This window comes from Pithys albifrons, chromosome 7, assembly GCF_047495875.1.
Source record: "Pithys albifrons albifrons isolate INPA30051 chromosome 7, PitAlb_v1, whole genome shotgun sequence".
Taxonomy (NCBI): Eukaryota; Metazoa; Chordata; class Aves; order Passeriformes; family Thamnophilidae; genus Pithys; species Pithys albifrons.
The window spans coordinates 14,247,037-14,260,825 of NC_092464.1; the positions used below are offsets into that span (position 1 = coordinate 14,247,037).

At 40.4% G+C, this 13,789-nt stretch overlaps 1 protein-coding gene across 3 annotated transcripts in view; it reads left to right on the plus strand.

Moving 5' to 3' along the window:
• The first annotated feature begins 1,076 nt into the window (after positions 1-1,076).
• The window catches only part of CUL2 (cullin 2), a 39,816-nt gene continuing 27,103 nt past the window's right edge, over positions 1,077-13,789 (plus strand). For 2 of the 3 annotated variants that reach the window (XM_071559911.1, XM_071559913.1), the window contains exons 1-4: positions 1,275-1,393; positions 3,861-3,999; positions 9,308-9,410; positions 11,279-11,373. In XM_071559911.1, the coding sequence (XP_071416012.1) occupies positions 3,881-3,999; positions 9,308-9,410; positions 11,279-11,373 (317 nt within the window). In that variant the 5' untranslated portion in view covers positions 1,275-1,393; positions 3,861-3,880. Of the gene's footprint in view, positions 1,182-1,274; positions 1,394-3,860; positions 4,000-9,307; positions 9,411-11,278; positions 11,374-13,789 lie in introns of those variants that run through there. The other variant, XM_071559912.1, reaches the window with a different exon arrangement.

Below are 13,789 nucleotides of genomic sequence, written 5' to 3' on the forward strand. Positions count from 1 at the left end.
TTAACTTTCAGGAGTTTAACTCACAAGTTTGTGGCTAACATGACCACTAAAAAAGAGCCTTCAGTCCTACAAAAGGTGAAACTGCTGCAGATACAATCTAAGACTTGCAGAAAATAACAAGCAACCAAAAGCAGGGTACAACCTCCCTCGTTCCCCCCAGCAAATGGGAGAGTTAAGAGAAAAAGAAAGGGGTTTAGGCTGAAAATAGAGAAAGGTGCAATGGTGTTTAAAATGTCTAGGAGTTAATAATTTTAAAAAGGAAAAAAAAACAGCAGCAAAAACATTAAGGCTTAATGAAAAAGCAGTAAGCACTGGAAACGAAATAGGCAAGGGCCTGATTGAAAACAGGAAAAGCAATTATTTCTACATGAGTTTTGAGTCATTTGAAAAAGTTTTCCAAAATAAATGCCTCTTGTTTTCCAGATAACTGGCTCTGTAGACACTTGCACCGTATCGGGTCATTTTCTCAGGGTTTTTTTTTTTGGTTTTTTTTTTTTTTTTGTTTGTTTGTTTTTTAAAGAACGAGTATTTTCGGGGGGAGCGCTGCGAGGGGCCGGTTCGCGCTCGTTGGGCTCGGTCAGTGGCGGGGCCAGCCCCGCTGTCGGCGCTGCCGGGGCCGCTTGGTGTGGGCAGCGCCTTCCCTGTCACTGCCAGCGAACAACTCCGTGTCGCCCCTTCCCGCAGGGAGCCCGAGGGGGCGGCGGGCCCGGCCGTGCCAGCCGGGGCGGTGCGCGGGGCCTCCGGCACTTCAGCACGTGCTGGGAGCGGGGGGAATTCCCGTTGGGAGCCAGCGGCGCCCAGGCACGGGGAGACACTTCCGCCTTCTGGGCGTGGAAACGGCGAGCTCCTCGCACGGGGCCGCGTGGAGGGCGCTGCTCCACCGCGCCGGGTCCCGCCTGCCCTCCCTGCCTCCCTCCTGGGCTCCATTCGGGGCGCGCGCCCGGCAACCATTCCCGCCCGGAGGAGGAGCAGGAACAGCGGCGCGTGCGCGGGAGTCGCCCCGCCGCCAGGAAGTGCGGCCGCCCGCGCTCGCCGTACCGTGCGGGCCGTACCAAGCGGCGCTGCTCTGCGGGGGGGAGCCCAATCGGAAGGTGGCAGAGAGCCGGGACCCGGCGGCCCCAGCCCGACCCACGGCCGGCGGGGGCAGCGCGGCGGGCTCAGCCCGGGCCGGCGGTGTTGCGGTGGGTGAGACGGCGCGGGAGGCGGCGGCAGCTCCGAGCGGGATCGAGGGGCCGCGCCCCGGCCCGGCAGTGGCGGCGCCGGCGGAGGGGCGGGGCGCGGGCGGCTTTGGGTAATGGCAGCGCTGTGAGGACGGAGCGGGGCAGCGACCGCGGCCGAGGGCAGGAGCGAGGGAGGCCGGGCGGGGGCCGCTGACTCGGGCCCCGGGCCGCAGGTAACGCCCCGGCCCGGCCGCCGCGCTGAGAGGAGGGATCGCCGCGCTCGGCAGGAGGCGGCGGTCCCGGTCCCGGTCCCGACCCCGCCGGGGGTGCGCGGGGGCGATCGGGCCCCTCCGCCCTGCCCGGCCCCGCTGCTCCCCTCGGCCCGGCCCGGCAGTGTCAGGGCCGCAGCGCCCGCGCCCGCCTCGGGTCCTGCCCTTGCCCCGCGGGGAGGGCGCGGCGGGGCCGGTCATTATCGCCCGGTTGCGTCCTCGGCCGGTTTCGCTTTTGTTTTGGAGGAGGGAAAGGTGGGGAGCTCAAGGCCGGGCACGGGGCAGGCAGAGCTGGGCACCTGTTAGACGCGAGTGCTCCTGCCCTTGGCTGTGCACCCACTGTTGGCTTATAATGCTATTTATCGTGGTGGCTAAACAGGTTGGAAATTCGGGGAATGCTTTGATGCTTGACGAAACCCTACATTTGATTGTGTGAACAAATATATGCCGTGTGACAGCGGTATGTTTTAAAAGATAGGGCGATAGAAGCAACATCCTTTCATTATCCTTATGTGTAAATATGTTTCAGCAGTATCTGCTTACCTTAGGGCTTGTCAAACAAGTATGGTTTCCCACCCCCCTGAATAGTATAAACCCAAGGGTAGATATTCTGCCCTGCCGTAATTCTTCCCGAGGAGGTTATTTGCATTAGTACAAGACATTTAATATTCAAAGCTGCTGAGCTTGTGCACTGCAAACACTGGAGCACAGCAAACCCCCAAACCCCAGCATCTTACACAGAAAGCTATACTCTGTTTGTTAACATGCCTGTAAAACACGTTTAAATTCATAGGTTTTGATGATACTGAATATGGTGTTACTGATTCTATGTGATGTACTGTGGGCAGGAGTTTCTCTTCACCCTTCCTTCCTCCCCTGGGTTTTGTTTATCTGTGAAGAAATTGTTCTTTTACCTTGGAGGTACCATGGGTTTCCAAGTCAGTGACCTATAATGTAGCACTCAGCTAAGTACAGCTTCATTACCACAAGCAGTTCTTATGATTGTTAACATTTTTGTGAATGAACCATGATTATTTTTACTTGGGGTCAGCTGAAAATACTCTCATATTTTCCAGAAGAATGGTATTGGAGCTTTTTGAAGACTACCACTTTCCCCCCCACCACCCATTTGTCAGTTCTTACTGGTTTTCTGTAAAGCTGCTACTGACATACAGGAATTGAAGTAACAACCATGTTGCAAATGTAACAACACTCACAGCAGTTGAGCTTGGTTAGTCACTCAAGGGGGTGTTTTGCATGCATGCAGGATACAAGTTACATCTGATTTCATTTTTTTTTCTTAAATTGAGAAGTTCTATATCCTGCAAGAGCCAGTAGTGATTAAGGTAGTAAGCTGGTTGCTAAATAGTTTTCTAGCATGACATTTGATTTTTTTCCCTTACAGAAGTCTGCCTCTTGTGCTCAAAGTTTGTCACAAGCTTTCTATTTTCCCTTCTGACCTTGAACATTTGGGAAGACCAAGTTAAAAGGCACTTGTCCATATATTTAAAATGAAAAATGAAGTATTCTTTCCCCTTTTTATTGTAGTCTTACAATGTTGTGTTTCTGAGCAGAAGCCAGACTTGCTTTGTGCATGGAATGTCACACATCAGGTCCTTTCTAGATTAGGTGCATAGAACAGAGACTAGTGGAAACAAAGAAGAGGCCTTCACAGTTGTGTCTCTTTTTTAAATCACCTTACATTTTCCCTATTTTATTTTGATTTAATGCTGAGGATTTCTTTTTCCAATAAATCTCTTACAGTATTTTTATATGAAATTACTAACACAGCTTCTGTATTTTCGTGCCATGTATTATGTGAAAAAATTCACTCTTTGTCCTACTGCATAGTGCAATAAGCTGCATAAGCTCTGCATATTGCTCTGTGTTTGGATATATTGCCTTTTTGCCATTCTGATCAAAGCTTTCAGGTTTTGTGGTTTTCTAAATGTAACACCAAAAATGTCTCATGAAAACCTGAGATGAACGTAGGCTTCAAACTGACAGTAGTAATTACTGATACTGTGATAATAGTTCAGTGTGTTCCTGCCCCAAATTTTCTGGTACAGCTGAAACAGGTTTTGCATGAAAGTGAACAAATAAAGATTTACAGGAAAGTTGTTACCTTCAAATGGCACCATTATAAATGGACAGGTTGGTGAGACAATGAACTTCATGAGGCATAATGTTCGATTAATTGGTGTTACACTGTCAGCTACTTATGCAATGGGAATGTTCCATTCCATAACATTAAAAACAAGGGCTTGTGTGCCTAATTTTGGGGGACAGGGAAGCAGGGATGGGTGTTCTTCGTGTTGCTCTATCATGGTGGTACAACAGTGTACACTGTTTAAATTGAAACACTCAAAGGAAATGTAATTTTTTTTAAATGATTGTGCAGAGTTGTCTGACAAGTCTAATTCTTCTGCAGATTAACACTAAAGCCCCACAATGTCCTTGAAACCACGAGTAGTTGACTTTGATGAAACATGGAACAAACTTCTAACGACGATTAAAGCTGTTGTTATGTTGGATTATGTTGAAAGAGCAACGTGGAATGATCGCTTCTCGTATCCTTTAAGTGAAAAATCTGACTTAATGTGTTCATATGATGTGCTTTGCACAGAGTAAGCCTGTTGTGTTACACAACAATTCCAGTGGTCTTGATCAAGAAGCTCATTGTAAGGCTGTACCTGTTACTAAGCCTGTGGATCAGTGAATGTCTTGAAAGGGATGGGAAATCCTGCATTTTTGGGAAAATCACCATATTGACAAAAAGTAAATCAGTCTCAGTTTTAGCCACTGTTGGTAGCTCTATTACTTAGCTTATGCTATGGCTGGTCGCAATAGTGCAGGCATTGAATGGCCTCTATTCTGATAATGAATTTTTCTTGTGTGTTTGAGTGTGTGTAGCAGGGAAAACACCTAAGACAGAGAATGCACATTTTTGGGAGAATGAGTGAATTTGGGGGGTGGAGGGTGGTTGTTGGGTGTAAAGATTTCTACCTCTCCTTTGCACTTCTGTCTGTACTGATGACTATCATATTAGACATTTCTATAGCAAGGGTTAATTAAAAAGCCTTATTTTCTCTCCACTGTTACAGCTTATCTATTCTTGACAGTTAAGCTATGTTTAAAAATATTTACTCTTTTTGTGAGCATATGGTCTTGCTGTTCAAGTCACAGCTGTACATACATTGTTGTAGTGAAAGGTTTGCATTTCCTCTGTAAAATGGACTTTTTTACAAGATTTCAGTGAACTTCTTTTAAAATAAGTGTAACTGTTCTAACCAGTTATGCTATGCCCTTGTGTATGTATTCATTAGCCATTACAGGGTAGTGAATAGTTAGAGAATTTTTAGGAGTCTTTGCAGCAATTATGCAGACTTTGGTTTAATTATAAGGGGGAAGAATGGTTTAGACTTTTTTATTGATTTGTTAATTCTTGTGGGTGGAAGAAGTAGTTCCTGAGAAGATTCTCATACACGGATATTTTTACTACACAAGCTTATTCGGTGTGCAGGAGCTTGACTTGAAAGTCTCTTGTTCTGAACATGTTACCATTTCTTAGAATTGCTTTCCTATCTGGCTGTGTTAAAGTGTGTGCATACATATATATATACATAGAGAAAAATTTAGTTACTTGTAGTCCTTGGGGAACCTTATTGTGGTGCAATAATTTTTAAGGAGCTCTGTCACTTTAAAACTTTGTAATTAATTTCTGGGGGCATGCCTTGTCACCTCCTCTTGGTGACAAGTTCAAGTGACTGCAGAATTTTCAGTCACTTCGAGTTAATTAGCTGTGCACTTATGTGCTGACAAGTTGTGCTGCAGTCATTCAGTTTTTCAGGATTGAGTATTTCAGCCTTCAACAAGTGGTTAAATTCTGTGGCTTAAAATTCTAAACATTTCAACAAGGGCACCTAAAATAAATTTAAATCTAAAATAATAGTTGTTACATGAGATGTTGGGTTGATTCCTGTTGTCACACTGTTTCACTTAGAACTTCTTATGTGGAGACCTTGCACACAAGTCTGTTGATCCTCTTTTGGGATTTACTCCAGTTGATTGAACATCAGAAAAGGAATGTTTATGAATAGTAGACTCAGGAAGCAATCTTAGAAGAATCATTAGGCATGTAATTCTTAAGGCCTTCCTTACTGTCATCTTTTAACTATGTTTCTTGGAAGGTGGCACTGTTAGTGCTTGATTTGGCACAGGCATGAGCCTTTTGGCTTATTGTCTATGGCCAAATGGCCTGAGGAGTTTGTGTGACTTGTAACTTCCACTTTGAATGTTGATTGTTTTGTACTTCAGCTTCCCATGTCCCAGCTCTGGGTTTTAACACAAAACTGCTCTGGGTGTTCAACAACTGAGTGAAACTCAGTTCTATACAGCTGGTGTGAAAGCTTTTTCCAGGTTTTATATCTGACAAGAACTAAAGTATTAATGATACATTTTAAGGAGATTTAGCCTTTAAAAATATGTAATCTTGTTCTTTGTTAATTTCTTATTCTCTGTTAAATTCAATTAGTAGGAGTAATCTGTTTCTATACATCTGCAGGGATTTTAAAGGAAAAGTCATATTAACTCTATTTTTCTTGTTGCTTAATAAGCACAATAGAAAGGTGACAGATTATTGGAACTGTGTTTTAATGAAACCCATAGAACCCATTATCGTACCAGTTGTTCTTTGTACTGCATAGTTGAAACAGAGATGTAGAAACAGAGGATAAGCTACAGCAAAGAGTTGCAGTTTTGGGCTGCAGTAGTGTATTCTAAGAAGTATTTGCTTTCTCTTGTGCTGCTTGAGACAGCTGAGATCAAATGGAGTATGGAGGCTAATAGTATTTTAGGGATGAGAGGCTTGTACAGTGCATATTTCTCTTCTAGAACTAATTTTTGCCTCATTAGTTCCCCAGAACTTGTTTGTCTTGAATGTAGTGTTTCCTTTGTAACTTACGGTAATTTTATTGTTTAATGTGGCGTATCTTTAAATAAACCTTTTATCTCAAACTTGAAATGCTCTAATGGCAATGAGCTGGGAACGACAACTATGTAAGAGTTAAAATCTTCTGGAAAAGATCACTTGAAAGACCATATGTCACTTTATTTAAACTGTGAGTCATCTCGAGCCACCTTTGACCTTCAGATTTCCTTTAAGGTTCTCTGCAAAAAGAAACGTCTGTGGAGTTGTTTCATTGTCTACAAGACGAGTGACAGTTATGTCTCTATTTGGGATATTGTTTACGGTAATTTGGTTATTGTGAATTTGTTGTATAACTTTTTCAGGACTTTGCTTCTAACTGTTCAGTAGATCTGGGAGTGCTCTTTAAGTTGAGAGACTACACAAGCTTGGTTAGAGAGGGGTAGGTACTTCTCTATGCTTTGATAACTACCTTTTACCTAGAGCTTTTTTGAACAGGTAGAACATCAGGCTCTTCCTGTTGTTGTCTTGGGTTTTCCACCACCAAATAAACAAGATGAACAGTACCTAGGGAGGATGAGAGCTGTACTACAAATAAAATTATTTTAAAAGTATGCAGAATTACCACCTGGTTTTTTTCACCATTTTTTCTACATGTTTTTTCTCCCTCCCCTTAATTCCCTGCTTTGCAAGGGTTCTACGATGAAGTAGAAACTTAAACATGTATTTATAACAAAACAACTTGCCCAGAGAAGTGTAGTTGTGGATCTAATGAGAAAAAAGCCATGTCCCCTTTGCTTGTGAGTGGCTTATGAAGATTTCCAATTCTGGAGTTTACTTTTTTTTAAAATATCTTTGCATAGTGAACAGGCTTGTGGTCTGAATTACATTAAGGATGCATTTGACTATCAAATGTCCTTAGGCTGAGAAATTTGTTGTGGAGGGGAAAGTGTAAAACACAATTGTTCTTTACAATCTCTTTTAAGAAAACATTTAATTCTTCACTGTTAATTCAATAACTGTTTTTTATATTTCATTGGTCACAAATTTTTAAGTTTGTGTAGCACAATGGTAGATGCTGTTACAAAGCAGTGAATGTTGCCTGTTTTCATTGTTGGAGTTTTCATTTAATGTTTCTTGCCTTTTCAAGGAGAATTCTGATAAAGATGATCTGTATTGATGGCGTAACTGCACAAGATTAGATTCTGATTAGATTCTCTGAGATTCCAGTTACCAGATAAAGGCTTTTCTTTCTAACAAGTTATCCTGCACCAGTATCTTCTTTGTTTTGAGTAGTATGTATTTGTTTTGAATATGTAACAAATGAAACGTTCCTTTGGGGAAAGCTGTGTGGGAAGAACTTGACACTGTTCTGTAGACTAAGCTGTCAACTGTCTGTGTCTTCTACGTCCTTTTACATAGGCATGTGCTTTTTAGGGTGGACTAGAGGAAAGCAGATCTTGTGTCTTCCCTTAATTAGTCTACCAAATCATTATTTCTAGCATGGCTGATTTCATAAAGTGCATGTCTGTATGGCTGGTTTTATAAAGTGCCTTCTCTTAGTGGGTAAGTGTGATGTTGCAAAGAAGTTTTTACAGAACTAGTTTATTTCCCCACAGTTGATCACATGAAGCTTGACCTAATCCTTGTTTGACTTTTCTGAAAGCAAAGTTTTTAATCATAAATTCTCCTCCTGGCAAAGCATCAAGTAACTCTTAAAACTTGATTCAAACATAGCAAACCAAAGGTGTAGCTCTGCAAGGTACTTCAGGGAGAAAACCACCCTAAGAAATTTAAGAGTGTTTGCTGCTGCCCATTTAGGTTGGCAGTACAACTATTCTGTGTGGCTGTGATCTTAACAGGGTTACTGAAATGATAATAATGATCAAAAATAAAACTGGGGGACTTTTTATCCACACCACCATTGGGATTACTTAATTTTCAGTGTTCTCCAAAACTATTTTTGTAGGGGAAGGGGAACATTGCAAGAGGGTTCTTCGTGTCCTCGCCAGCCAGCCCCGACGTGACCCCAGGTTTGGGCTTCTAGTCGCATGTGCGTATTCTCATAGAGATAGAGCCAGGCGCTAAGGTTAAAATCAGGAACGTTCCAACTTTATTCAGGGGTGAACAAGTTATACAGGGTTTTGGGGTAAACACGAGGACAATAACAAGTTCTCATAGGCTAGAAGTCTTTGTTCACGCAGCAGTGCTGTTCTCCCATTGGTGGGAGACTGGTGTTCACGAGGCAGCCACGACCCCCCTGACGCCAGCAAGACGATGTTTTTCTCGGGCTGTGAGGTTGTTTACCTGCTTTCAGGTTGGCTCAAGGTCAGACTGACCTTGCCTGCCTGTCAGCCCCTGAATCATGGGTTGTGCATAGAGAGTCAGACCAAACCTCCCCAACATATTTTACCTGTGGAGTTGGGAGCAAAATGCAGGGACAGTTTTGGACTCCAGGAAGGAAAACTTGAAGTTGGCCTCCTCACCTGATGTTTGCTCTGCTCTGTACTTGGCTAAGCACATTCTTAACCTAATTAAGGCTTCTTTGCATTATGTGAGAAGAGTCGGTTCATGGTGGCTGCAAAGACAGGGGAAGAATTGTGTGTGAAAGCTGCTTTTTCACTGTTTAGGTAATTGTATATTATTCATGGGTGGCAAATAAGTGGTGGAAGCCACATCAGTATAGGGCTGCCAAAAGTTCGAGTATCTTGGCTCTAATGTTACCTCATCATCCGCTATTTAAAATTTTATATTGATGCTGTCAACTTAGATTCTTTACAAACCAATACTTAACTCTAATTTCAGAAAATGATCTATTTTGTCTTTTTTGCTTTACTGTAGAAGAAAAAAATACCTAAACTGCATGTGTGTGAAAATAAAAGGGTTCTGTAAATCGTGAATTTTGTTGATATTTTTTCAAACTTTAGTACAAACCTTGACTTTGAGTCCAGAGACATTTATGCTTTGTGTGTGGCCTATCCTGAACCTCTTGGAGAGAGACTTTATACGGAGACTAAAATTTTTTTGGAAAATCACGTGCGCCATTTGCACAAGGTAACCTGTACAGTTACTGTTGTCCATGTAGGGGTTGTTTGTCTTTTTTTGACTTTAGGAAGGGGCTTTGTTAGTATGTTTTTCTGAGACTCAGTGACACAGTGACAATTCCAGAGACACAATGTTTATATATATGATATATGTAACACATATTGCACAACACAATATTATACATATCTATTTACATGAACTACAAAAGAAAGTATTTTCTTTCTTAAGCCAACATTATGGTTTATGTAATATATTCATTGACCTGAAAAGATGGTTCTTTTTTTTGAGTGCTTGTTATCAAGCAATTTACAGAAATGTCTTCAGTATCCAAATACTGTAGTTGTTACTTTTCCATTGAAACAGAAGGCTATCTAATGCAGTGTCTTGGAAACTGATGGTATATACTCTGCTAAAAAAACCCAAAACCAAAAAAGCAACTTCTTAAATATGTGGGAAATAACATAAATGCTTGGGAGGGGAGGAAGTAATGGCAAATTATTTATTACGACAAATAACAATATTTGTATACCTATATAGCTGTGAGTTAATTTCTCTTTCATCAGCTAAGACAGCAAATTTCATCAAAATCATGATTTATCATGTTGAATAGATAGGATGGATGAAGAGTGTCTCCTTGTATATCAATAAAAAGAGAAGTAGATTTAAATAGGATGCCTGCCTTTAGTGACTTTGTAGGGGATAAAGCAATGCAGATTCTGGATAGTGCTACTAAATGACTGGTGCTGGTTTTTGAGCTCATGTACCTGAGTATTTCACAAGACAGGCTGGATGTCTTAGTGGGAAGTTCCACTGGTTACAGAGAGGATAATTCTGACACTACTACTCTAAGTCAGTTCACTAAACTAGCAGAGAGCTCTGCCAAAAAAGTTCTTCCTCATTTATTTAGTGAGCTGAATGAGCTCACTGAGGATAATCAGGCAGGTGCCAGCACAGTGGAAGTGATGGGAAGTAGCACAAAGAACACACCTGTGTTTTTAAATTGGCTGTTCACCACTCATCTTTGAAATCATGTTGGAATTGGCTGTTCACCACTCGTCTTTTAAATCATTTTGGAAAACCTTAGCAAAATGCAGTTTTGCAGCAGAAAGCATTCTCAATTCTGTTTTCTCTACCAGCTTTCTCTTTTACATTTTTTTTTAATTTTTTGCATAGGCTTCTTTGCTGCTTGAGCCAGATTTTAGAATTATAAACTCTAGAGAGAATTATAGTTGAATTCCTAGGATTATATCCTGCCTCATAAATCATACTAATTAGTTTAAATTGTTGAACTTATTTCTTTGAAATATAAATATTTTGAGAAGCTCAATACATTAGCAATTTTTCAGTCGATGATTACCTTAAATGTCAAAGATTTTTCAGCAGAACTTCAGATGTGTTTTATGTTTATATATTGTATCTGTGCCTTATTAAACTTGCTTTATTCCATGATTCTTGGTAAGTATAAGTCCTTGTCTGTTCAGTAAGCATATTGATTTTAAATGGTTATCGTTAGGCAATTCCTCCAGTGTGCATGTGGCATGTATTTAAAATTGATGTGTCAGTGAAAGAATAATTATGCAAGTTATCCCACCAATGATGTGAAAATATGAACTGTTCTTATTCAAGCAGGTACTTCAGAAAGATAAATAAAAAGTAAGACAGTAGAGAGAATGTTATTTTTAAATGCAAAATAAAGCAACTCCAGGGGGTGTAGCTGGTTTACCAAAACTTGGTAGCATGAAGATGTGTTAGTTTTCTGGTCATTGCAACATTTCTGAATATGCAACTGCTGCTTCAAAATAATGGTCCCATTATAACTTTCTAAGCACGCATGTTATTTCCATACTAATTTTAGTGAGGGGTGTTTGCCTTCACAGAGAGTTCTGGAAGCTGAAGAACAAGTGCTGGTTATGTATCACAGATACTGGGAAGAGTATAGCAAAGGGGCAGACTATATGGACTGTTTATACAGGTAAGCTTTGCAAAAGAATTGTTAAACCTTTGAAATTATTACAGCGATCTGCAGATTAAGTTGAAGAATGTTGATTAAAAAGGGCAGTAGATCAATATGACTTAGACCAGTTTTGGAGAGAATATAGTTATGGTAGCAGAACATGAGCAAAAGGGAATAATGCCTCAGCAGATAAGTTATCTAAGATTGTTCCTACTGTTCTTTTGTTACTAATATATTCTACCTGATGTTGCTGTGCCAAATGAACCCTGCAGTGAATTAGTCCATAATCCTAGGGGTTCTTCTGCAAGTATGGCATTGTACTGCAGTATGCATTTGAACCTGCATGGTTTGATTCGAAGCTTTGCAATGTACCTTGGCAAAACCACAACTCTCCCTCTAGAAGAGCCTTTCAGACAAGGCAATGTGCTCCTTGGGCCCTTTCTTTTTGGCTGAATGTTTGAACTGCAGGAATTGGAGAGGGAGTGAAAATTTCTCCTTAGTCCTTTTCTGAGAACTTCAGAAACTAACAGACTATATAACAGCCAAGTCTATAAAAGCACAACTAACCACTGTTATTTTTATAGTTTGACTCTTTCCTGAGTTGCAAATGTATTTTGGTGCTACTGGTGATAGTTTAAGCACATAAAACTTACCTATTTATGAGTTGCTCAAATTATAACTGTATTGAGATGGCTTTGGATTTACTAGGATTTGAATTTCAATTCCACTGGCACTGTAGGTTGAACATTGTAGTGTCCATTAGGCATGTAAATTTACCCAGCTTGTAAATACAATTTATGAGGCACTTACTATTGTACTTAAATGATGGTATGATGTGAGCATTTATGAAGGATTTCGGGACCTTTACTATTACATTGAGAGATGTGCATTTGATCTTGTAGGCTCTATTAAATTATCACTAGCAGGCTGGGAACAAATGTGGTAGAGTCCATCCTGGGCTTACAAACTTTAGTTCCCTGTGTCACTGACTTAACTGGAGAGTTGATACAGGGAAAAAACTCAGCAATTATTTAGTGTGTATGAATCTCACTGACTCTGCTTTGTGTAAGAGCTTTTTGAGTTTTCATCAGGTCATAAACCAGCAAATTAAAATACTTCTCCAGCAGTGGAACTTTGCCCAGAAAATGTACTTGTTAGATGTCCTTTTCAGAAGTATTTTCACCTCAAAGTTACAGCTTCTTCCATTATATTGAAATTCTGAATTTTCTTACAAACTGTCTTCTAAAAGTCTCTAAAAGGTATGACTTTGTTAAAGTATGATTTTCCTCTTCAACAGTAAAATGTGCATTGTAATGGAAACTAGAAGACCCCACATGAAGACAAGAAATGACTCAATGCTTGATTAGTAGAGTCATAATGACTTCCATGCAGTGGAAGCACTTCATTAAGTGTTATGTCACTGTTTTGTTTTTTAAAAGAATGTTTTGGGTCAAAGTACTTTTGAAGACCTTAAGAAGTTATGCCGCTTTTTATAAAGCAGCTGGAGTTCTTTTGTTACTTGCACACCTGCTCTCAAAACAGTGCCATAAATTAGTTGACTCTCTTATAATCCAGGTTCTAATTTGTGTAATACTTCCAGTGATGAAAACTGATTGACCTTTACTAGCTAGTAATCTTAATGCTATTTTAAAATATATTCCTTTAAAGTTTAAGTAGGTTTGCATCTTTGCTTCTAACCAGATAGGCACTATTTGAAACAGTACTAAAATACAAGACACTTTTGTGCAAAACACATAAAATGCAAGACTAATCATGTGATTGACAAATGAGTCAACTGTTTTCTTCCTTTGGTGTTGATTTTGGTTTGGGGTTTTTTCCCCACCCTCCAGGATGCATTTTCCTAGGAAAACAAACTTGGATTCAGTTTGAAAACTGAAATCCCATATTTGCTTGACTAAACAAAGGTGATGAAACTGATGGAATAAGGAATACTTGATATTAAAGAAACAGCTTTAGTTATTATTTTAATGGTCATAACTAAAAGATAAAATCAATGCTGGACATTAGGGCTTATCAGTGTCTTGGTGCTGTTACTGTTTTCATAGGTCCTTGTAAAAATTCTGATCTGTGTACTTTTATTTTAGTTAATTAGAGAGTTTTCTTGTCCAGCAAATCGTAATTAATGTAAGTGATTTAAAGAAAAAAAAACAGAAGTTTTAAAATCTTCTCATAATAAAATCCTGAAAACTAAACACACATAGTGCAGCTTTTTGTTTTGTTGCATTTTGTCTTTTTTAAAACACTTGTAGTAATACCAGTATATCAACGTATAGCAATTTTTGGTTCTCCTTCCATATGTACTCATGGAAGGGAGAGGGTTTGAGTGAGGGGAGCATAGGGCTTTCCTTTTTAGCAAGTTCAATAAGAAAGACTAGACTGGCAGCTGTTGGCTTTGTTCACGTGGGGGAGGCTG